This window comes from Mercenaria mercenaria, chromosome 18 (assembly GCF_021730395.1).
Source record: "Mercenaria mercenaria strain notata chromosome 18, MADL_Memer_1, whole genome shotgun sequence".
Lineage (NCBI taxonomy): Eukaryota > Metazoa > Mollusca > Bivalvia > Venerida > Veneridae > Mercenaria > Mercenaria mercenaria.
In genome coordinates, this window is record NC_069378.1 from 22,030,016 (window position 1) to 22,057,035 (window position 27,020).

Sequence of the window (27,020 nt, forward strand, 5' to 3'; positions counted from 1 at the left end):
CCCTTGTCATATTTCTTTATTCAAAATTAACAATTAACTGCGCAGTTTACCTCAAGCACAGACGTGAAAAGGATATAAAATATAATTCGTAAGTAAAATATTTTGAAGTCCTTCGTAACTTAAATTGTTGGTTTAATGAAGCACAGAAATTGTTGTCTTAAATAGTACATCAACACATTGCGATATTTTGGTAAAGTCAACAAAGAAACAATAATTAATTAGAATATTAAAACAGGAATCATACACTGATGATAAAGTTTCGACATAAGAACTTACAACTTTACATATGTGAAGGATGTTTAAGATCAGTTTAACTTTTATCAAGTGATGTTCAATCTTCAAATATCTTGTATTCATTTAGTTCATTATGTTGGGTTTAAAATCACGTCCACACAATTTAAGGCCAAATCGCGAATATTCTGCTATAATTGTTAGCGAAGACCCCACTTGTCCCTCCGGTCGTTATTTACGGCACGGACGGACACCTGGATAGAACAAACGAATTCTTTTATGGGGTTTTGTGCATGAAAACATTCTAACCACCGAGTGAGGTTTTCGAGCCCACAACGATGATGAGCGAGGGATTTAAAGTCAGCGGCATTAACCAGTTGGCCACGGAGGCCCATTAAATATATCGATTTATACAAAATCTTTCTAGATGTATTCAGTATCTTCAAGCGTTTTTTTTTTCAATTATTTAGATCGATTTATGACATACGAAGGCTAACAGGTCTTACCTGTCAGTATCACAAACATATCCCACCATCTTTCATAATAAAGACAGAAAAAAACTTGCAAAATAAATGCAACTGTGAATAAGAGGAAGCATAATCTTGCAAAGAAAATTAAATTAATTTACCCTTGAGAAGTGCTTTACTCTTAAATAAATGGCTGCCAAGCATCCCTAGAGTTCCATTTTTAGGTTATGTTCATCAAATTTGAGACCATGGAAAGCCTAAATACATCTTTTAGAACATTTTTTTTACAATTAAGAATGTCTGTCAAACAACTTTTGCATGAAAATAATATTGCCAAGCCCGAAATATTTTACTGAAACAGTTAAAAGTTAAAATATAAGAATTATAATCAATTAAAGGGAGATAATTCACTTCTAATATGTACCAATATTCCAATTCTGATAACTTCTAGATTCAATTCTGACAAACTCACTATTACCAGCACTGAAAATAAGTTATAAAACATTTACATCATGCTGGAAAGCTATTTACATATGTATGAACCTATCCAGAAATCATTTTGTTAAAATGACAAATACTTTTTTCCAGCTCTGTCCAACAAAAACAGCACACCATAGACTATCATTTGATCCTCAGAATGCCCAAATAATGTAACTGGGGCCTGAACACTTAAAAGTACAAGTAAAATAACTATATTTTGTAATATGAATTCCAACTGAACCACACAAACAACACCATTTACAGAATAAGTGATTCTGGGGCAGTGTTTTTTTTTCTTGAGCCTATATTACAAACATTGTGTGTCTCTTCAAGTACTTTTTTGACATATATTTTTGAGCAGGAAGCTTAAAGATAACTTAATATTCAAGTTCAATGTTACCCCTGCTTCCAAATTAGCTTTTGAGCAACTGAATCAGTGAAAAACATCTGAAATGAATTAAACATTATCAGTAGTCACATAAAATGACAAATAAAAAAGACAAAAATGGCATCCCGCAGACTGTCATTGCTTCAAGAAAAAGAGACAAAGTTTCCATAAATAATGTAGAAGGCTGTTTGAGCAAATTTAAAGCTATGCCTGCCTAAAAGAATGTGTTTTTCTGTGTCATACCTTTACTAGTTTCCACCAGTAACCACTCTGGCACTGTCAGTACAAAGTTTATTCTACAATCTTGTCATAAAATCTTCATGGAACCATAACCGGTCAAGTCTGCCCAGAGACCTAAATAAAAGATCTATGAAAAGAACTATTCATTCATCTAACACTCCACTCCACCCCTTCTAATGTCCTACACACAAAGAAGTTACTGCCTCTAAGCAGACACAAAGTACTGCCAGTATCACATGCAATCACCTGTTTGAAATATTTACAATGCCAATATTGAGCACCCCTGATTGTGATAATGACTGAAAATATCTACTTACTGGACTGAATTCCTGTAATTTTATTGCTGAGCAACCCAGGAGGCTTTGATTCTCCCAAAACAATCCAACAGAAGAGTGTACAATAACAAAATCTTTCTTCAGAATCAAGTCTTTCAGTTAATTCACAAGTGTAGGAAAATTCTCTTTAGGTCAGACACTGCTATTGTTTTTTCCATAGACTTCCATTATAAGAAATGCCCCTGTCACATGCCCTAAAACTGAGAGATGACCATTAAAATGTGATTCTTTCAGTAAGACAGCATTTCAGATACATAGAAATAGCAATTTTATATAGGCTTATTCAATCCATTTTCTTACAATTTTTTCTGACAAACCTACCACCTTTGTTGAGTGTAATTTAGAGGCAAAATACCAACTGACACCTACTATTCTAAAGTGATAATTAGAAAGTCATGCATATAGCCATACATTTGTAAAATATTCCATATTTCACAGAAAACATGGTATTGCTTAATTTTAACACAAATTTTATGATTGTAAACATAACCTTTTTATCCAATCAGCTTACGTCTCATTGACTCTTACGGGTTTTCAACCAATCCAAAGCCGGCTTTCAATAACAATGTCTGACCTTTACATTGAGAAGTATGCATCCATTCGTTCTTTCGCAGAATTTTGTACTCAAAAAGTCAAGCTGTATTTCTTCTGCAGAACTCATGCATATTTCTCGGCGTTAACAGATAAATGATTTTAGGAAATGTTTGAGTCACTCTAATGCACAGTTGAATATGACTTTGCATCCTTATTAACATTAGTTCAACACGTTTGGTAAACCGGAAGTAATGGGGTTACTCATTTATCCGGATAATGTAAAAAAAAGCCTGGACTCGACATAAGGGAACAAAAATCATTTTATGAATTAATGGCAATCTGTAAGTAAATCTATTAAAACGGAAACGTAATCATCTTTCTTTAGATAAAACATGCTACAAAACAATTGACACACGTTAATGAATTCCAAATAATGTCTTAAAATCAGCTTGAATGTGTGGATCTCTTTAATCGTGGGCAAATATTAAAAAACACAGTCATATACATTTTATTTCACCATCTTATTATCATGTGTTTATTTATAATTTTGAGAAGTTTTATTAAAATGTTCGTAGCAGAAAAAAATTCTATTCGCGAAAATGTCGTAAAAATTCTGATTTTCCTATAGACTCCCAGTTGTATGAAAATTTGCGTGAGGTAAAAATGTTTCAAACCAATCTAGCAAAAAATCAAGCGCACGACCCTGTCTTTTTATTTGCCATATTTTCTAAGTATATTCTAAAGTTTTGAAAAAAGTCATGACATAATTGAATTTTACATTGTAGGAACTTACAGAACTACCTTTAAGATGTTTATTTATATTTCTTGTTGCTGGATCCGACTACCCCTTGTTCATTATGCCAAAGAAAACTGAGATAAGATGTGGTTGAACATGTCTGACTCAAAGAGTCAGAAGATATCTGACCCACTAAGTCAGACGGTTTATTCTATGAACAACGAAGTAAAATAAATTGCAGTATAAAATTAAATGTAACCAGGGCATAAGTCACCACTCTGACCAACCGACTATTTATCACGCTTCTGTAATCCTCTTATGCTAGTGCATATTTCTCGATACAAAGCTAAAAACGTATCAGTATCGTGAGGAAACCATTTATAATCACTATGGACACTCCATAGATGTCTTAAAATGAGTATCGCACTATGTGACAGTTACATTGTTGAACTAATGCTGAGCAAAAGTTTTCTTTTTATACCTTTTTATCACATGTTTGACGTCGTGGATACACTAGTGTAGGTCAGAGACCACCAATTAAAAAAAGTACAGGGAACTTACTGGGAATGAGGTAAGTGTATACCTGGGAATAAGGTAACGTCTGTGCGTTCTGATTGGTCAGTCATGTAAACAAACCCAGGAAGTGATTATTTTTTCAAAATTGATATTCTTTCACTGCATTTACAGTATTTTATTATACATTTTGACAAAATTTGCTACATTTTATGTGTATTGAAAAAAAGTTTTATCGAACGAATTTCTCCCGCCATGTCAATGATGTAAACAGGGGTCATTTCATTCACACGAAAAGTACTTAAATAAAGTATCACTATTCATATGTTTTCGTCCGATATTTTGGTAGAACTAAGATGGTTCTTGAAAAACTTGTAATTAGATATACATGTATCGATGTATGGAAGGCCGTACACGCCATAATGTTACAATGTAAGTCTATGGGAAAACAATTGGTGGTCTCTAACCTACATGTAATAAAGCTTTGATGTCGACGTCGTTTAAAATATCGGAGGCGTTGGTCAAACTGACTTGTTTATAAAAGTTATAGAAAGTAAATTTTTTTTGTTTCGGCTGGAAAAGCTTACAGGTCAGAGACCACCAATTCAAAAAAAGTACAGGGAATGATGTAAGTGTATACCTGGGAATAAAGTAGCGTCTGTGCTTCTGATTGGTCAGTCATGTAAACAAACCCAAGAAATTTTTTTTTTTTCAAAATTGAATATTTTTACTGCATTTACAGTATTTCATTATACATTTTGACAAAATTTGCTACATTTTATTTGTATTGAAAAAGGGTTTCATCAAATGAATTTTTCACGCCGTTACATGGATGTAAACAGGGGGTCATCTCATTCACACGAAAATTACTTAAATAAAGTATCTCTATTCATATATTTTCGTCCGATATTTTGGTGTACCTAAGATAGTTCTTGAAAAAAATGTGATTGGATATACATGTTTCGATTTATGGAAGGCCGTTCACGCCATGAAGTTATAATGGAAGTCTATGGGAAAACAATTGGTGTTCTCTAACCTTAAACTCGTTGAATAAAATTGATAAAATGCTCGGCAGAACCTCGCACTTTATTATTTTATTCAACTCGCTTAATAAATTCAGTATGAAAAGACACTCATTAATATCCTCTATTTGCAAACAGGCAAAATTGGCTACTATTTATCATTATTGTTTTGGCCTGAAGCCAAATGTCCAGGGTGTATAATGAAAATACCATGGATGTAAAATTTATTTAAAATTTCATTTGAATCAAGTAATCTGACCGGCGGATTTATAATTCGTATGCGTAGATTATATTGGGGAAAAAAGAACAACCGAGATCAGTTTCGTTGTGTTCGTATCACGTCAGTACGAATTTTCCAACAGGCTTTATGTATCTGGAATTAATTGCAGGAATTTTATATTTATATTTTGACTGTTAAAGGGACTAACCCATACATTTTAGACGAAAAAAAAATTCACTCAAAAATCCATAAAAAGTGAGTACTCTGAATATGACTTATTGACATAAGCTTTTTGCAAGATAAATAACCAAATGTATGTGCAGAATGTAGTAAACTGTTGCAACGCTTTTAAAAGAATGCAGAAAATTTACATTCTTCTTGCATTTTAACCAATAACTTCTATTTTCACCAACATTATCATTTGTGTCATGCCAAACTTGGTGGAAATGAACCTATTGGAAAATTTCACCAAAACTGTGGGCGAGTAGCTTTAACATAACTAGACAAATAGAAATCTCTCCCTAAGATTAATATACTGTATTCAATTTAGAAAAATAAAAGATAATTAGGTACTGCGCATTTACTACAAAAATTCTTTCGAGACATATCTTATTTTGTCAAATAATGGATATTATGGACTTCCTTGTCTCATACATCTTATTCAATAGTTTGGCATTTGCTTTGTTACAAACAGAGTGTTATAAATAGGTCAAAAGTATATTATTAATAGCGCAATTTAAGTGTAAATGTGGTAAATATTGATATATCATTTTTGATATGCCTGCAAAATGTTTATAAAGTAACATTTTGTACAGGTGACATGCCATTTTTGATAGACAAAATGTAAATTAAGGTTTTCGCTGTTAATGAATTGCATTGAGGTACACAATAGTTATGGCTTTTATTTTTACTAGTTAACCTTTTAATGATTAGCCGTTCCGCGAAATATTCCACATTGAAATATGTGTATGCTGTATAAAATGGTAATGAGGTACATAAACATCTTAGTGATTTTCAAATAAATACAATATACAGAAAAGTCAAACTCCATTCTTTTCAGACAAAACTAATACAAGTAAATTGTACCAGTAGAAAAAGGAGCAATAGAGGACTGATAACAGAGAGAACCAGATAAGAAAAAATGATGACCCAAACAGTTATGCAACCAGCGATGCAACCAGTGATGTAAACATCGGTGCAGCCAGTGATGCACCCAGCGATGCAAACATCGGTGCAACCAGTGATGCAAACATCTGTGCAACCAGTGATGCAACCAGCGATGCAAACATTGATGCAACCAGTGATGCAACCGGTGATGCAAACATCGATGCAAACAGTGATGCAACCAGCGATGCAACCAGTGATGCAACCAGCGATGCAACCAGTGATGCAACCAGCGATGCAACCAGTGATGCAACCAGCGATGCAACCAGCGATGCCAAATCCCTATGCTAGTTTGTGTTTTGAATATTTGTGTAACTGCAATTGTTTTTACACGTGTATTTTTTCAATATTATAATTAGTAAGTTTATTCTATGTCATAGCTATAATATTATATTTTTACATCAGTAAAGAAATTAAACAAACACAAAGAAAAAATAATTGAATTTTCAGTATTACTGTAATAACACTGATTCTTACTCGGGATATACAAATAAATATCTGATTAATATTATAATTTTAGATTTGTCTGTGTATCTCACGGAACCCTCTTGGGGACCATATATTACCCCTTACGTAGTACAACCTGAGCAGAACTTGACGGCTGCTTTTGCAAACGGGCAACAAATATTTCCTGCACCAACGAAAATATTTACAGCACTGAATTTAACACCTCTTAATAGGGTAAATTTACTTGAATGTTGAATTAAACAATAAAACCTTTTTTTGCAAAATTATCAGTTCTTATAGTATTAAATATGCATATATTTGGTAATATCTTTATCAACCAACGTGAAAAATATTTTCATACGATAACTGTTGATTATGTTGTAGGTGAAAGTGGTTATATTAGGACAAGATCCCTTTACAGATGGAAATAAGGTAATATTCTACCCTCTTTTAAAAGTTTCCACAATTCTATTCTTTTACATTTAAAGACAAAGCAAGTTTGATTATTGAATAGCATGCAGTATATATATATATATTTATATTTAAGTCATTTCTTCGTTTTGGCGATCATGTATAGACAAACTTTATAGTTCAAGTAATTACTTATGAATTGATGAAGCAGTAGGAATATACACAAATTTAAAACGCATTTCAGGCATGTGGTCTTGCCTTTTCTGTACCAGCTGGGTGTCCAATTCCACCGTCACTGAGGAATATAGTCACTTGTTTACAAAATGATCCGGATGTGAACTTCACACAGCCTGATCATGGAGATCTAACTATGTGGGCTGATCAGGGTGTTTTGCTGTTAAACACAATTCTTACAGCTGGGTAAGTAACAAGATTGCTTTTAGTGTTTATGTGTTGAAATGGCCCCTGTCTTTTATCAGAAAGGATTCTGCTTTGAATAAAGGCTCAGATTTGTTCTTGATTTATGTTTATTTCTCATTATACACTGTGAGGCATAAATATCATGATTAAGGTAAAAGTTTTCACAGGATTTCATCCTAGTCATTATATTAGGAAAATATATAAAGCTATACATTTTAGGTAGGGCTAGGACGATTTCAAAATTTTGAAACGGTTAATCATTTGTTTGAAATCGAATCGAACCGGTTAATCGGCCGCCATATTGAAATGCTGTTTTCTTACCTGTCGGCCGTATCAAGGTACTTCCAGCAGCTGACTTCATTAGAAACTTACCGATTTTATCGTTTGCAAACAGTATGACAATTAATAAGTCATATTTTGGTGTATTTTATTTTAAATATATCTTGACATGCAAATCCGAGACTATTGAATATGTTCAGTTGATGTGTTTTAGCGGAAATATACTGCGGATCTATGTGCTGGTCAAAGATATGTATAAAGATAAAGTACGATTCGTGATGTTTATTGTTTCAGAGCGATTACCGGTTTTGCAAAATTGAAACCGGTTTCACCTAGTAATCTAGGAATAAGGTCAGTAATTCGGTCGAAAATGTGCTTCCGTGGTTGAGAAGAAAGAAGTCCATAATAATAGATCCTAATTTTCCCATTTTCTGCGCAAATTCGTGTAGAACGAGTGCTTTAATCACACTTTTTCGCTACTAGAATACATTCTGCATGAAATGAGACGGTTTTCGTGTTCATACAACCCACATGGCAAGTTTTGCAGATCGAAACCGGAAGTAGGTGTTTATTGCGCGAAGGAGAGCAAATATGCGCCATTTTTAGGGTAGCAGACCACAACTGACTGGCATTTCACTAGGAACTATTCAACCCCCTATTTTCTTTTCATTTTTTTTGTTAATTTGTGATAGAACTTTCATGAAAAATTGGTGTAGGAAAAAGTGATGTTCTCTAAAGATACGTAAAGACGACATGAAGTTGTCGTTTTTTATATGAAACAAAGAATGATTTGAATTACTGACCTTTAACCTCTAATCGGATCCGATTAACCGAGTAATCGTCCCAGCCCTAATTTTAGGAAGGTCTTTTGTATTTTCAAATAAGTAAAACAAAACTTATCACTAGTGCGAAGATGTATTTTACTTTGTGCGCGTGCGTGTTTTGAGATGCAGTTTTGGGAGGCTGATTATTTGGAACGTGACTTTCCCTTCCTTATTTTTAAGAAATCAAATTGAATTTGTTTTCAATATTTTTTTACGTTTCTTGTTACACAATAATTTGTATAATTATAATAATTTTTACAAATGTGGGACCCTATAACAGAGAGATTATAAGGTCGCTGACTTAGAATCACCTGCAAAAAGCCACCGCGTTGGCTGGCTTTGGAAAGGTCAGTGGCTCTAGCCAAAACCTCTTCCATGTATGAAATAAATATAATTGCTTTATATAGTGAAAAAGATGTTTAAAGAAATAGAGTCATTCAACTTGCCAGTGTAATTGAATTCAGCACACTACCACTCATGACAAGGCTAAATCAAATTCAGACAGCTACTATTTTGGTTACTTATTTTATCTTTATAAACGATCTTATAGATTTTACAATTGTGCCCCCTCCTCCCGAAAGTTTTAGGGGTGGGTAGTCAGATTTTTCTCTTATCCGTCCGTCCGTTTGATTTTGTGTTGTGCATGTTTCAAAAAGTGTTTGACCTAGTGTTATCAAACCTGACAGGATTCTTACTCAACACATGAAGTACAATGTTTTCATTGGGTGTGCACATTGCCAGACCAGAGTTGTAGCTCTTGACTTGTCATTAAAAGTTTGTATCGTTCGTATCTCTAAATGTATTTGATCTAGGACTCAGTGACTATAAAATATTATAGAAAAAGTATCCAGCATTTGAAGCTGTGAAACTTCGGTGTTGTTTGAGATTTCGACTTAGTCAAAATATGCATAAACGGGCAAAAAAGTTTGTGTCGCACGTATCTGAAAACGTATTTGACCTAAGGTCATTAAAAATAACAGAAGTATTATTCAACATATGAATACTTCTGTTATGTTTAATGACCTTAGGTCAAATACGTTTTCAGATACGTGCGACACAAAATTTATTCAACATATGAAGCCCCATGTGGTTCTGGGACGATCTATGTATGAAAAGAATTGGAAGCACTGCCTTACCCTGGCATGATCGTAAGAGGCGACTAATAGGGTCTTAACATTTGGTTTTGCTGTAACTCCGTGATTCCAGCAGGTATGCAAATTTTGATTCCATACCTCATGTTTTTATTTAGATGTAAATGAGATGTGAAACCAAAATGTGTAGTCCTGTTTGGCGCCATATAACATATACTGTGTTGGTGCGCCGAAAAACCCAAATCAATTACATAAAGCAACATATGAAGTTATGCACCTGTTTTCTTTTTGTTTTGGATTTCTGTCAGACAAATGTTTATTGCCCTTGATTTTAATAAAAAGTAGTCATATTCATAAAGGACAAGTTGCTTCTTGTCGCGTGTATTCCAAAAAGTATTCGACTTATCTCATAAAACATGAGAGGGATGTTATAAAACATTTGAAATTTTGTACATTGTGTTCTGTTTGAGATTTCACTCATCCAAAACAGAGTTTAGGTGACTGACTTAGTGAAAAATATATTCATAAATTTAAAAATATTTCACCTTGAGTCCCGAAACTGTTCAGCATGTAATTTAGTGCACTTGAAGTTTTTTCTTTTGTATATATTTTACTCTGCAGAACCAGAGTTATTTCCCTTGACTTAGTCAAAACATGCATTAAGGGCGTTAAGTTTGTGTCCCACGTATCTCAAAACGTATTTGTTCTATAATTTTACACGTTAGATTATTGTTATATAACAAGTTTTACACCTGGTGTTCTGTTTGGGATTTTACTCGGCCATACCAGAGTTTTGGTCATAGACCAAGTGAAAAACACATAAAGTTCATATATTTTTCACCTAGAGTCATGAAACCCTATACAGTGACGGAAAATAGGGCCACTAATCTAATGTCCTATGGACTTACTTGACATAGAACTATGGCAAGACTGTTATCCAAGTAAAAACTGTTAAGTATGTTTACTTATTTTGTTATGTCCTTAATTTTCCATTTCAGACAAACACCATTAAGCCATGAACACTTTGGATGGGAGATACTTACAGACAATGTTATCAAAACAATCAGTGATACTCAACACCATGTTGTTTTTATTTTGCTCGGTGCGCATGCCAAGTCTAAAATCCCTTTAATAGATTCGTGGAAACACACAATACTGACTGCTTCCCATCCAGCTGCCAGGGGTGAACCGTTTATCAGATCTAACATATTTTCCAGTTGTAATCAGGCTTTACAGTTGCATTGGCAATCACCTATCAATTGGCAAATACCGCCTATCAGTTGGCAAAATGATATTACCGGTATGTGTATGTGTTCGCTGGCCTTCATGACCTTTTTTGTTTAAATAAGAGAACCTTTTGTATTTAGTATTAATTTTCATTGGTTGGAAATACATATTCTAATATTGACAGTTATTAAATGCTGTGTATATTTCTGTTTCTTTATACACTGATAAAAACGTTAACACAAGTTACTATATTAAGAACATATTTCATAGTATATTATAATGACTTTTTCAACACGTTCAGCACTGTTGTAGACTTACGATATTTAGGACACGTAACTAATAAGGCATTTTATTTATCACTGTAATACACAATATGTATCAAAATTTGATTACCAATATATGTGCTTAACTCCTCTATGTATACTTTAAAATAAGGGATTTATTTTAACAAATTACAAGATTGTGGTTTAAGGGTTCTGATTAGTGCGAGTTGATTGAAACAAAAGGAGTTCTTACAGGACTTGAATAGAGAAAACGACAGTTAGTTAACAGTCAGTTTTATTGTCTAATTTTATGAGTTGAAAACTACAATATAGAAGAGCCCTTTTTAGAATATCAGCCTGTAAGGTAAACATAACAGCAAACTTTTAATAAGGTCAGAAGTCTTTTTCCACCTGTCAAATTTTGTCATTAGTTTTCACAAGCTGTTAATTAAAATTAGTTTTATCTCTTACCTCTTCATATGCATCGTTTTTTTTTTTTTGCAAGTTTCTTATCTTGTAATATGTAACATAACGATAAATTTCATAATAATAGTTGCTCTAGAAATTGTTTTGTTAAGCTCATTGAAGTCACATAATAATTTCTATTGCTTTGGTTTATTGTTGGTAAGACACATTCTTGAGGCATTAGAATTGTTCCTTTCTGATTGGTTAGAAAAAAAATCAGTGTGACTCTATCATTACGTTATTATTTTTGTAAACAACTGAAAATTATTTGGTTATTTGTCATTCACCGGAAATTTAAAACTTCCATAAGGCTATATGACGGTCATAAAAGTGTCCCCGTTCCCCTGTTGTCTTTTGGGATCTTGATGTATTATTTGGTTTGGATGCTTTCGATTCTTCCAGCCAATATATTTATGTGCAATGCCTCTGGAGATTAAAAGTACGTATTATAGCCATTATTGATAAAATCTTACACCAAGTATTTCTAATGATAGAGGTCCATATAGCTACAGTTAAACTTATGACACTCTAAATGATATAGATTATCCGATATATTATTCATTCCAACACGATCCGATTTATTTTCCTATTAAACAAAGAAGGCTGAAAACAGTGAATTATTATACAACAATTCACTGTTCTGACGTCACAATTATTACGTCAAACGGCATAGCGGCGTGCTGGAAAAGAAACCGATTGAAAACGGGCAAATTTTTAATGAATGCCGTCAAGGATGTACTTTAAAGTCCTTGGTAACGTGTTAGGATCGAAATAATATATCTCATTTAGTGATTTGCGCTTGAATAAAATCATTGTTTGACGTTCAGATGCGTATTATTATATCACTCTGGCTGCGCCCTCGTGATATAATTCCTTCGCATCTGAACTCCAAACAATGATTTATTCAGCGACAAAACACTAACTGAGATATATTATTTCTTAATTATGTATATAATTAAATTCGGCTTTTTTATCCAGACGTAAAATTTATCTAGCGTATAACAAAGAAATTTTAACACCCTAAGGCATATTTTACAGAAATGAATGTTAGACAAGACGCACAGACTTCATCAACAGCAACTGTTGAGGAACGGTTACATAGCAGTAATGATTCAGTAAGTGTTCAATATGTCTCATTTTACTTACCCTGTTCACACTGAATTTTGCTTTTGGCCGTTGGTAAATCATATGGAAGTATGATCACCATGCACTGTGACAAATATGAGTTAATCATTGAAGTTTCTGTATTATAAAGGTCTTTAAAATTTTCTTTTAAAACAGATTACTAAAAAGATATATAAATGACCTTATGGTTAAATATCTGAAAGAACCACCTTGATAAATCATATACTTGAAAGAATTCTAAATTAGCTGAAGAGACATTGGGAAAAGCAAAACGAAGACTAGGTCGTTAATTTGTCATCGTTAGTGGACCTCTGTGTCTATTACACTTTAAATAGATTATCAGAGACAATTACAGTAATGTCCTGGCCAATTTCTGCGTTTTGTCTCGAGGGTTTTTCGAAAATTGTCTCATAAAACTTTACCATCTCGCATGGGATTTTCTGACATTTTACTTTTCATATGATTCGCAAAACACAATATTACATTTACAAGAAAAAATACATCCTGACGCAAGCTATGGATAAATTAAATGATTTATATCGTAAATAAATAAGTGTGACTTTAAACGTCATTCCTAATCAAGGCGTCAATCAGTATGCGACGTATCACGTATTGCACTCTGTACAAATATATCTAAATTCCTTTAGGTTGACAAGATCATATTTTGTGTATATGATATAGACAACTGGGGATGTTATCAGGAGTTAATGCCAGAAATATTCCCACCAAGCGATGAAATAGACACTTCAGAAGGTGAGAGAATTTTGTTATATTTCCTTCTTTCTCTTCGACGATATGTTTATTAAACTATTTACACAATCTGCAATACAATTAGGATAATATTGCAAAACATATGTGGGGAAGAGCAGTTATATCCGTTTTACATTTCTTCAGATACAATTCCCTTAAATGAATTTTAGGACTGTATATAGAGTGCATTCAAAATATTCTCTATACATAAAAGTATGCCAAACTATATTCTTAAGTAGCGTATAGATTATATTTGGCTATAGTTTGTAGAACATATGAAGTATAGAAACTAAAGATTTTTTTTTTAAATTCTTTAAGCCCGGAGTTCTGCAAGCACGTAGTTCTTTATGTCCGTAGTTTTTAATTTAAAATTAAGAGGAGCTTACCAAATTAAAAAAGAAATAAAACGAAATATGCTCAAACATAATAATAAAATAATTTATATATATTCAAGTTTTCTGAAGTATTGAAAGCAAACTCGTTCTTTTTAAAATTAGATTAGACATTTTCGCACTATTATTTTTAAAGTTGTTGTGTTTTTAACAGCGGGTTTGCTCCCTGTTGAAATCCTACGGATGGACAAGAATTCAATTGAACTTTACAAGCGAGCTTTGAGTGAGGGCCAAGAAGCTGTTCACAACATCCGTGTAATGATTGTCGGACATTATGGAGTTGGGAAGACGACTCTTACTAAACGTTTGTTTGGTGAGGAAGTAGATATAAGCCAGCGAGAGAGTACGAATGGAATAGACGTACATGTGAGAAGATGCAAAGTGTCTCTGGAGACTGGCCAATGGAAAATCTTAGACAAAGGTTAATACAAGTATCTAAATTTTCCATTTGCATTTAAAAATAAATGAAATAATGTTCACTTAAATGTCAGCTGATGTTTTGAATACAGTGTTGCGTGAGTATTTACCATACAATGGTTCATTTGACGTGAGTAAATTACTGAGTTCATACAAATAAATCACTGCTGTGTAGATCAGTTGTAATGACATTACATCCATTTTGAACATTTTAGATTTTTTCCCTTCTACTTCTCAGTTTTAAATCATTTTTAAGATTTAATGTTCTTGGTCATGACTACTATGACAAGAAATACAAATCCAAAGACACAAAATGAAGTAATATCAATACCATTACTATTTAAGATCAAGAAAATGTAACGGTCTTCGACCGTTTGATAAAGTTATTGAAAACGTCTGTTAACGAGAATCGTGATATAAGCGGTAATGAAACAGGGACAGGCATGGACGAAGGAGAGGATGTTGTCAATGGCTCTGTACCACAAGAAGAAATGAGTGAAGACGATAATTCAACGAATGAAACAAATCGAAGACATGGTATATTTTTAAGTATATAGTGTGCAGTCACGTTTCACAAAGCTAGTATAACTAGTTCTTATAGATGTTTTTACACAGAGCTATTTCCTTAGCAACGGGAGACAATTTTCGCGCATGCGCACTCTACGTAGGGCAAACAGACATGACCGAACAACATAAATTACGTTAGAGTTATATTGCATTTCAATCTATTCGCTCAATAATGTGTCTGTTTTATATAGGGCTGGGACGATTTCAAAATTTTGAAACCGATTAATCATTTGTTTGAAATCGAATCGAACTGGTTAATCGGCCGCCATAATGAAAATGCTGTTCCCTTTTCTAACGACGGTATCACGGTATTTCAAGCAGCCGACTTCATTAGAAACTTACCTACTTTATCGTTTGCAAGCACTGTGACAATTAATACGTCATAGTTTGTTGTATTTTTTTTAAAATATATCACGACATGCAAATCCGAGGCTATTGATTATGTTCAGCTGATGTGCATCTATGTGCTGGGCAAAGAAATATAAAGATAAAGTATGACTCCTGGTGTTTTTTGTTTAGGAGCGATTACCGGTTTTGTGAAATTAAAACCGGTTTCACCTTGTAATCGAATCGGATCCGATTAACCGAGTAATCATCCCAGTCCTAATTTTATAGTAAGTATCCACCTCAAGACAAAGGAAAATATATGTAGATCTTTGAAAACCCACAGCTTATACTAATGCGCATTATCATTGATGATTTTGGATTCATAATGAACAGGCAATAAACTATATTTTTCAGCTATTTTGATCTGGACAAATTTAGGTTATGAAAAAAAAAGATATTTTCCAAGAATTAAAAAGTTTTTGTTTGATTTCCTAACAAGATCTCAATCTCAGAACTTACCACCTGTCACAGTTGGCATGATACTTGTAACATAATTTAAAGTCGAAGTTGACAATAAATTGTTCAAATAACGAAGTCCGGCATTTGATTTTGCATCTAATCATACCCAAATTGGGATTAATTCATTCCGTATTTGAAAAAAAATAATCATCTTAAAGTTGTTGTTTTAATTTCTATTGATTCTTTGAATGTTAAGGTTTTATTTGACAATATCAAAGTGGCTCGGATGGTGAATGCAGCGGCCAGATTTCTACATCTACATCTACATCTACGGGGATACTCCCAACAATCAATTTCTGATCATAACTGGGAGGTCGGGGCAGTTGTTAAAAACATGTTTCTATGTTACATGATACATGATATACTTTAAAAGAGAGTAAGAGCAGTAATATGTACAGCTTTGTTAAAAATAAATAAAACAGTATGATGACATTAGTACATATGCGAGTCTAGGTCAGATTTGAAGCACTGAAGGTTCACACTGTCCTTGATGTTATAAGGCAAGGCGTTCCAGTATCTGATCGTGCGGGGGGAAAAGGAGTTCATATGATATTGTGTTCTTGAAGATGGAATGATAAAGTTTAAATTTCTAGAGGCTGTCAGGTGGTTATGATCTACAGAGACGAGGTTGTGTGATATTTTATACAACATAATTAAAGATGCATGTATTCTTCTCTGTTCTAATGTCTGCCATTTGAGAATTTCAAGCATTGATGTTACGCTGCTTTGGTATGAGTAATCATTCATAACATATCTGGCTGCAGCTCTTTGTACCTTTTCTATCTCATATGCTAAGTTTTTCTGCCATGGATGCCATATGGTGTTACAGTATTCTAATTGTGGTCGGACGTATGTTTTATAGGCAGTTTCTTTGATATTACGGTTATTACATTGTTCATTTCTTTTTATGAACCGAGAGTGTTATTAGCTTTTGAAGATGTAGTTTCAATATGTTTTTTCCAACTAAAGTCATCACTGATAGTAATCCCAAGATATTTAGCATTTTCTGTAGTTTTTAGTTCTTGATTATGTAGTTTATATGGAAAAATGATATTTTTTCTTTTTTTTTGAGATTCTTATGATTTCGCATTTATCAGGATTGAATTCCATAGACCATTTACATTCCCATTCTTCTAATTTTGTCAAATCATCTTGAAGTTTGTTAGAGTCTACTAATGAGTCGATGGTGATGATTTAAATAGAGAAGGGGCGGGTAGCGGAAAGGGGTGTTCTACACTTCCATTCTTAAACTGTTGCTAGACGATGTTCTATTTTCTTTGCGGAATTCAAGCTTATCATATTAATCATTCTATTAATTAACGGATAATGACTTCTGCACACGATACATTTTCGATTTGATTTTGATCCAGCATGTAAGAGTTAAGAGATAAATACTGATTGAGATTTATATAAGGTATTTTCCTTCAGTATGTAGTTATAGTCCTGGATTGATCCAGATCTTGCGAATTTAGATTGTTTAACTAAAATTTCATCGTTTCAGAAGGGAAGGTCCATTAAAGTTTCAAAGTATATTATTACATATATATTCTTATTATGTCATTGATGTCTGAAGGGCATTAAAGTAAGTCACATCAGAGCCATCTTACATGCTTCAGTAACTTTTATGATCCGCTCTAATTAGGGGGACATCCCCGAAATTATGTTATATTACTTAAAACAGCAACTTCAGTGACATGGAAACGCGTCCCCTAAGAATGAAGATGTCGTTCAAGTCGGAGAACAATATACACAACAACTACTGAAGTTGTGGGAAAAAAAACTAGATAAAATGAAAGAAAATATGACATTTTTAAATGTAAGGAACAAGTTTTATATTTGTATGATGTGTGGAAATAGACTGGAAATGCTTATTCTTTTCCGGCTTTTCAGGTAAGAAATGATTAATAACATGCATGTCTTTAATCAAAGCATACTGTGCAATAAATTCTTTGATTGAAGTCATCTTTACAGTGGCAAAACAATTCGTAATATGATGATAATTTTATGTAGGTTTACTTATTTTTGAGCGTTCATTAGCCACACGTAAAAAGCGCATGCGCGTTAAAATAAAAACATCCGGGAAAAAGCATATCAAACGATAGCTTTTGTAAAAACGTCTATAGTTTGTTTTTGATAGCATATCTTTACAAGCAAAATTTTACAAGCTGTCTGTAGCTACAAAGAGAATACTCCTCAAAGTTTCCTTGATGTGTGTGTTAATGTAATTTTGTCTAGAGCAAAAAGAAAATTAAGCGTTGTAAAGTCTTCACCAAAGTTTTAGACTTTAAACGTTGATTAATAAAGGCAAATAACCTTTCTAGATATGGCATGTGGGTTTTATTTCATACACTGTCAGATCAGACATTAAAAGATATTGAACAGTTGCAACGATCAAAATGTTGCTAAGTATAAATATGAAAATGAAAGCAAATTATAAAACAAAGACAAACGTCCAACATAAAAAGCTGTAAAAGACACATATGTTCCAGCTGCAGAAGAAAAGATCACTGACGAAGTCCCTAAACCATTACAATCAGAAACTACTGCTTTGGACGAAAATGCAATCAAACCCAAAGAGGAATATATCTTCAATCACTTGAAGGTATTTTCATTTACTATCTAATTTCAGCACTTGTTTTTGGAATGTTGTCTTGAATGTCGTATAGGTATAGCTACTTACAGTTGAATGATAATATTGATATATGCACGTGTACAGTGATACATTTTACAGTGTCAATCTAACTAATGTTCTTGATCTTCCTAAAACTTAGATCTGATGACAGCCCATTCAAATTCATGTTTCTGTATAATCGGACTTCCAATATTGCTATTTTCATTTTCATCAATCTATTTTTATTTGAACCAATCAGACGACTTGTTTCAACGAGAGGTTGGCTAAAACAGACTAGATTTTGGCTAAATAAGTTTTCTTTAGAATAAAAGTTTCGCCATATTATGGACTTTGTCTCTAAGCTATTTTAAAAATATGAAATCAAGAAAAAATCACGCCCAAGTCGGGAATCGAATCCGGGCCAGCGTGGCAATAAATATTTTCCTGCGTTCTTGACCAATACACCACAGAGGAACACGTGCTTGTAGATGGTTAGGTATAAAGCTTCATTATTAACTTATGTAGTGTACCTCCAGTACCCCTTAATTCGCTTTTCAATTTTGAATGGAAACAATAGGAAAAACAACTGATTTTCATGTGTTTCGGTAAGTTTTTTAGAATTATATAACGGTGCGTGATAATCGAAAATTGGAATCCCATGTTAAGCATTGATTTTTTTTAAACTTCAACTTTCACTTTCAAAACGTGATCTTCAATAGCCTGTCCTCAGATCCAATGCGTAGCATTTATAGAAAATGATTTTAATCAGACTGACATAGCTTTAATGTTCATTTCTGGCGTTATTAAGGAAAGTATGTCATTTCACAAGAATGTATTATTGTTTTCTTGAAAAGTCAAATATTCTGGTCCACATACCAAAGACGATAAATTTATCAATTTTTATGTTGATAGCCTCATATTATTTACAGGTCATTTACACGTCTATTGTAAGCTTTACACAAAATGTTATCTAGGAATTTATAAAAGAAGTTCAGCATAAATCAGCGAGTGAAGAGGACACAAACACAGCAGATGTCTCAGTTTGGGATTTCGCAGGACAGCATGTGTTCTATGCAACACACCAGGTGTTCTTGTCTAGGAGAGCCGTATATTTACTAGTCACTGATATATCCAAGCACGCGGAGGATATAGTTCTTGATGATGACTGTTTCCCGGACAGCAAGGGCGCTAACCACTGGAAAATATCAGGTGAGTTGTCAAGCAAAAAGTGAAGACAACAACAACAACACGATATAGTGAAATCCTGTAGAAATAGTCATAAACCTAAGAAAAACTTAAGTATCTGATCTCTTTCAAGTCATCACAGCAAGCACCTTCTAACCTAGTATTACTATAAAACTATGTTGCATTTACATTATTTACACGAGAAATGTATGTTTAAGTAGTGTTACAATGTACAAATGGGCATGACGTTACAAACACAAATTATTCAAAGTACAGACAAATAACAAAGCTAACCGATAATCAATAAGTATCTAAACTAAATTTCATTTTATAGATTTCTCAAAAGATCATAGGTGACTAAGTGTATTAATTGATGGGCGCCATTATAAATAGAATCAAGTTAACTTGAAGGATGAGTAATTATAACAGTGGTCTGCAGGAACATATGACTTAAAAACAGTTGTAAAATACAATAATTTGTACCTTCAGAATTTGTTGACTTTTGGTTGAATTCCATTCACGAGTTTTGCAGTTCAACGAAAAGCAAATGTCCACCAGTCTTGCTTGTAGGCACTTTTGCAGACAGATTAAACCAGGTGAAAACTAAAGTACACCATATTTGTTGATTTAACTGCTTTGTCTTCTTAGCAAAGGGGATGTCTTCCCAGATTACTGCTTTTTGTGTGCCAGCTTCCTTCCTGATACATAGAAAGTCATGTCCAAGTAAGATTTTAAGATGAAAGAATGAAAAAAATGAAAGAAACGCAGTTATGTATTTGTTAGTCAGAAAAGATATTTACCTTTATCAAATGAATGTATTGTACAATCAGACACTTGGCTTAAGTCAAATAATAAACTGTTCTTTCGTTAAATTTGTTGCAAGAAAAGTGAGCGTTTAGTATGTTATCGTTTCACATGTACTTGAAGGTATATTTTTCCTTTCGCAACTACTCACATTTCAAGCTTGTAAAGGCTTTCGATAACAAAAATAATAACTTAAACCACAGGAAAAGAGAGAAGAGACCATAGATGAATTCTTCTATACGTTACGACGTTCACTATTGCATAAAGAAACGAGAAATCATCTTGCTGAAAAAGATTTTGCCTTGGACAATTCTGTCGTTGATAGCAATATTGAAATGCTGAAAGATCAAATTTTTAAAACAGCCGCTGAGCAATCCTACTGGGGAGAGCCGATACCTGCAAAATGGATAACACTTGAAAACATCATAGTCAGTTTAAAAGATCAGGGTTTAAAGGTAACATAATGTATTTTGTAACTAGTTTTTCTTATAACATATTCAAATGTTTTTACATACTAAATGTTACAGTCTAAGGATACACAGAGGGACGATACATTAAGAGTAAAGTATGTTCCTGTGTTCGTATATCTTATTAGATGTAAATGCTGATAATGCTGATAATGCTGATAATTTGTGGTGTTAGAGAAAAAACTGTTCTGTTTAATTCTACAAACTATAAGTTCATAAAATACACAAATTCTCCTGTGGATGTAAATTTCCAATTACTGGCACAGCATTGATCTTATATCGTTGGAATATCTACGGCGTTTACATGTCCAATAGTGCTTGTGTGCATATAACTGTTCAAAGTACTTTGAACAATGCTGCGACTGGAAAACTTGCAATTTTTGGAAAGAGACAGTTTACATTTTACTTGATATATCAATGTCAACTAGACTTTCGGAAAACAGAAATACAACTGCATGTCTCAAAATACCTAGCACTTTGCTAGTAGGAACTTTCAAATGTATGTTTATACTTAAAGAGGAGTAAACGAGGAACCCCTGGGAAACAACTTTTATCTCTTTCAGTAGACAAAACTTGTGGGCTTTACAAATATACCAAATGATTATATACCTTTAATTCTAATAATTGGCATGACTTTGAAAAGTCTAGATGACAAAGGTTATCTCATTTTCTAGTAGCTTGTATTCGTCTAGCAAAAATATTTATTATGAGAAAAGAAAGGAAACCTCTGGAGTAAAAAAACAGATGAACATGTAGTATTCTTTTGAGAGCACTTTGCACAAATCTGACATACAGTTTTGCAGCTGATACCTGTATAAAATTTCTGACCGAAAAACTAAGATATTGAGAAAAAATGCACAGTTTGGATTAATTGTTATTATTTGAACAACTGATTAAAGTTCCTGAAAGTATATTTGTTTTCACCTTCATTTATATGCTAAAAGAAATATTATTTAGATTCATGTTGAAACATTTGCAAATTGACAGGTTCTCCACAAAGGCAAGCTTCATGATCCTGTTTTTAAGGTTTCATCATGAATCTGGAAATTTACTGTATTACAGGTAGTATCATCTGTCTGTTCATTAAACTTCATCTTTACTTATTACAGAATTACAGTGAATTTATTTAGAAACAGGTAGTGTACTTAACATGTCCAAATATCATTGCTGGTTTATTCTATGATCTGTATCGGCTGTGTCGATAAGGGTCTCAATGTTGTTCTATCTGGTCTTTTGGGGATCACGGAGAACATTCATTGGTGGTGTAATAGAGTTACGCTTAGGCGTGAGAGGTGTTGCACATTCCATTACCTCTCATAAACAGACTCAATCAAACCGAGTCTGCTATTATGTTGCGTTGTTGCGTTCTATGCTTCCAAAAGTTCTTTTCACAGATTTTATTCTTTTGCCCAGGTTAACTACCTGACAGAGTTCCTTGCCTATCAACATTATAGGCTAGTGTGTCAGTCACTGTATGCAGATGTTCATTTTTAGCGTATATTATAGCCGCAATATAACATGTTGATGTCAATGTTTATCCAACAAAACGTCTTTCTAATTACAGTGATGCCAATCTGAGTGATAGTATTATCATTGACCCTCAGTGGTTGATAGATGCCTTTAAAAGCCTCATTACCGCCAGAATGTTCTGCTGCAGACAGCCGAAAATATTTGAAAAATGGATCCAATTTGACGAGTCGGCTATCTTGACTAGGGAGATTGTTGGTTTGTATTCGCCAAAACATTCAAATGTCTGCGTTTGGACAAATTTTATATATTTGCCTACTATTCGTTCAGCGTGATTATACTAGAAGTAACTTTTACAATGACCATGCTTATTTGTCTTGGGGTTCGAAAAATTATTGGTATACTCAATACATTGACATTTTGCTATGTATTATATAATATATTTTCTATGCTACATCTTTACGTGTATGTCTATATACCTGTAGAGCTGTTGTTACTCCTGGTCCGATGGGGCAGCCGATGTCAACAGGGATCTTAACACACTTTTATAAATTTTGAAATTTATCATATGACCTAGAGTCTTTCATCCTGACTTTAAATACGAAACAACACAAACACATATAAAGTTTATAAGGCAGGAATGAATAACTTGACAACTATTCATTTCCAAATCAGTTATACACAATGCTAAGTAAAGTTATAAAGGCCTTTTGTAGAAGCAGTTTGGGAAAACTCTATGTTTCACGAGCACATTGAACTCTTACTGGACTACCTTGAGAAGCTGGGAATCATAGCTAAACCTCCGCAACAAATTGACGAAACTGAGGTAACTTTAATAAAAGCAACTTGTTTTTACGTAGTAGTAGTATAAATAAAATATTTGTTCGTAAATGAGTTTAAAATATGTTTATCTTCTATGACAATAAAGCAAAGAGTATATTCTAACTGTTTTACCATGTGTACTGAATTTATATTTGAATAAGTGACTTATCAATGATGTTTTTTCATATTTCATTCGGCTGAGATAATCAGTATGAAATAAAATACCAGCTGGCTAACGCAAGGTTGGTGGTTTTACTCTAGTGTTCAACCACGCTTGAAAAAAGGCCTGAATAAACACCGGTTTTCTGCTCAATAATAAGCTGTTTGGACCCAAATGATAACCTGTTTGATCCCAAACGATGTCTCGGTCGATCATGTCAAACGTCTTAAACCCCAACTTCAGCAACCTGTATAAAAGAATGCAATTTTGGTGTCATGTTACTACTTTAGTGTATATAACTATTGAGGGGTCTCTGTATTTATACTGAAATTTATTACTCTGCCCTTCGTAACGTAAACTGGTTTTATTTTAGGTGACAAATTACTATTTTGCCCCATGTTTTGGAAAAAAGCCTCCACCAGAAGATCTAGCATGTAATGATTGTGAGGACCGAAGGTCAACCAGTAAATTGTGTTTCAAGACGAGGTCAGGATTTCTACCCACAGCTGTTTTCAACAGACTTCTAGCAGCATGCATCAGTAAATGGCCTCTGACCAAAATTAACGGAAAGCGCTCAGTCTTTTGCGGATGTGGTATATTTGATCTCAAAGACAACCATATACTTTATGTGTATTTTTTCGACCATGTTATACAAATTTGGATAACAAAATTAAGCGCTAAAGATCGAGAGCCAAGTACGTCCTTGTGTTTAGATGCGTATGCTTTTGTCTTGGATCTTCTCCAAAACAGGTTACGTTTGACAAGTGCTATGGAGGTTTTTCTAAGAAGTCAGTGTTCAGACCTCCATTCCAATCACAAAATGTGTACATTTGATGAGAAAGCTAAAAAAACGGAGGTAGTATGCAGCTGTAGGTCAGAGAAGCACGTGCTAAGAACAAATGAGCTTACTAAATACTGGCAGCGTACGTATTGATTAATCATACTTTCGATCTAAAACTACACCCTATTTGCTATAATGTTGAGCATCTTTATTATTTTATTTGTATAACAAACGTTGTTTAATTTAATGCGAGTTTACGTAAGTTGAATATTGATATGTTTTATTGTCTTCCAAGATATTTTACATTCAATGTAGTGTCTTATTTTCTTTTGTAGTTTCCAAGGCAGATCCAAAAGTCAAGCCAAAAGTTCTAACTGATAAAGACATCAACCGCATGGCACAGCACATCGGGAAAGAATACAAGTCGTTAGGGTTTGAACTGGGTCTGTCTCAAGTTGAAATTGATCATATTAACCTTGATTCTGAAACAACGACCGATAGGACAAGAGAGATGTTAATGAAATGGAAAAATAAGGAAGAAGGGGAAGTTACTCTAGAAATGTTGAAAAATGCCATGGAAGAGGCTGTCGGTATTGATGCACAAGAGGTGCTACAAAAAGCAGACATATCTATTTAAAGAAATATATCGAATTCAAAAAGTAACAATAAAAGACATAATATATAGCTTCAATGAATACAGTGAAAAACAACTTTTGCTAATTTCTGGGATGCTGTTTTATGCCGTATCGGCAAAACAAAATTATCTTAAACGAGCTCTCTTCTTAATATGTTGTCATAAGTTAAGTGTACATTCTTCAAGATACCTGGAGAAGAAAATTCTAATGTTCCTACCTGGAATAGAAAATTGGACCTCGTGATCCATAAACTTGCACTCTAACCTAGTCACTGAATGGTTAGCAACAGCAAGGCTACTGGAACTGGTTTATTCATGTACTATTCGCAAAACATTCTCTCCCGTTCAGTAACCTTTCCTTGCTCACTAGCTCTTAAGAATGTCCCTGCATGTCCGCCATATGAGTCCGTCAATTAATTCTGACATCATTAGAGTAATGCTAGATGAAGAAAACTCAAAGGTCCATACCAGAGATCGAAACCCGGACCTCGTGATCCGTAGGCGGACACTCTTGTTACGTCACTGAATGGTAACGCAACAGCAGGGCTGTTTTAAAAATGGCGTATAAACTCTATTACTTCTCTTCTCTCTCTAGCTGTATTTACATTATTCTTATTTCATAGAGTCCTCTTATAGCTGAAACCCCAAGATATTCATTCTTTGCATAAACGAGTTTTTGTTGCTAGTATTCACAACAAACTAAATCTTATTTGCTATTTATGAATGTTTATATATAGTCTAATCCTCATTTTAAATCATTGATTCTCAACTTGTTTTCTGAAAAAAACTGTCACTTTTTTAGTTTGAGTGCACACTTATCCTTTGTTTTGCTATATAGATTTTAGAGTGTCTACTATTGTGGCGAGATACCTATGTTGATTTGATTTAGTAGTCACATACCTTAAGATTCGTACCTAAAATATTCATACCACGTTTTCGACCCACCGATGAGCCGTCATAATTCAGTAGACTTAATTAAGTAAACATTAATCTTTCATGAATACATAGAAGAGAGAAAGTTCTATCTACTACTACGATAAAACCAATATATTAAGGCGTTAATAATGGAAAATATACAAAGATTAGTCAAATTACGCACTTAGATGATCATTGTACTAAGGAGCTTGATTTTGTCATTATCATTGAGCGCTCATTAATTACAGTTGGGAAAAAGGTTATAAATACCAGGGCAGCATCACGAAGTGATCAGAATCTGCCAAGCTACCGAGTGAATAACATCGCTGAAAAATAAATAATATAATGAATTGTCAAATACTATCGGGTTCTTGACCCCCTATCATAGTCTGGGTTCTTACTCAGAACATTGCGTTCCGTTTAAGTTCCACGACGATAGGAACTCGACATCTGGTGGTATTTAGGTAAAATCTTAATGTATGGTATTCACCTCAGGCATAGTTTGTTGTGAATCGCCATACTACAAGAGATCCCATCCACGAATTTTGAGTGCTCGTCATTAGTTAAATTGAGATAGATTGATTCACATTAATTATTTTATAGTTCACCAATCATTTTAAGAATCATTTGTTTTCAATCAGTAGGCAAGGAAGCCCATAGGAAAAATTATATTATATTTAATATACTGAGCTAGACCGTGCACGCTACAAAATTTGGCGCCCAACGTGAGGCATATTCATAGCTTCATATAGGCTATCTTATCCACGCTAAAAGAGGCTGAGCACACTTTTGGGTTGCCTCATCACGAACAAACCATGGTTGAAGAAGTTGAGAGGTTGAGGAGACAAAATAGGATTTTGATACTTGAACGAGAGATTTCAAAGTTACAACAAGAAATAGATAAGACCTTGAGTGATATTGGCACCTCGACCCCAATACAGAGTGATAAAAAGTATGTATTTGAAATGATACCACCAGGCAGACCTGATGAAGGGTTATCTGCGATACATAAAGGACCATTGAAGCCTAGACGTCTGTTACCAGAAACACCTACATCAGAAGATAAAGAAGAGTCATTAAAACCAGATAGATTGGTGACGGACGCATAAAAAAGGTTGACCATCCACCAAAAATTGAGGATAAGCAAACTTTAGATTCAAGTGATGATACAAAAATATCAAGCTCTAGTAAGACGACTTTGGTGAAGCCAGCCACATACGACGGGACAAGTGCATGGACAGATTATAAGGCACACTTTGATGCATGTGCTACTTTAAATGGCTGGGATGATAACAAGAAAGGCTTATATCTATCCGTATC

The 27,020-nt window shown here is 33.7% G+C and overlaps 2 protein-coding genes across 3 annotated transcripts; both read left to right on the plus strand.

The window, feature by feature from the left end:
- LOC123538513 (uracil-DNA glycosylase-like) lies at nt 1-13,688 on the plus strand. The gene is made up of 8 exons (XM_053529706.1): nt 1-88; nt 6,227-6,620; nt 6,851-7,011; nt 7,162-7,209; nt 7,433-7,608; nt 10,801-11,102; nt 12,796-12,872; nt 13,530-13,688. Exons 2-8 carry the CDS (start codon nt 6,374-6,376, stop codon nt 13,686-13,688), a joined length of 1,170 nt encoding a protein of 389 aa, XP_053385681.1. The 5' UTR covers nt 1-88; nt 6,227-6,373.
- A 494-nt stretch (nt 13,689-14,182) lies between these two features.
- On the plus strand, nt 14,183-26,254 carry LOC123537921 (uncharacterized). Of its 2 annotated transcripts, XM_053530523.1 has the most exons (8): nt 14,183-14,445; nt 14,787-14,978; nt 18,344-18,456; nt 19,440-19,674; nt 20,140-20,246; nt 20,658-20,909; nt 21,909-21,983; nt 22,486-22,616. In XM_053530523.1, the coding sequence occupies exons 1-7, from the start codon at nt 14,208-14,210 to the stop codon at nt 21,957-21,959; spliced, it is 1,188 nt and encodes a 395-aa protein (XP_053386498.1). In that variant the 5' UTR covers nt 14,183-14,207; the 3' UTR covers nt 21,960-21,983; nt 22,486-22,616. The 2 variants fall into 2 exon arrangements, with proteins under 2 accessions (XP_053386498.1, XP_053386499.1); XM_053530524.1 differs by lacking the exons at nt 14,183-14,445; nt 14,787-14,978; nt 18,344-18,456; nt 19,440-19,674; nt 20,140-20,246 and adding exons at nt 23,105-23,214; nt 23,744-24,293; nt 24,487-26,254 and having other exon boundaries at nt 20,772-20,909; nt 22,486-22,646.
- Nucleotides 26,255-27,020: the final 766 nt, after the last annotated feature.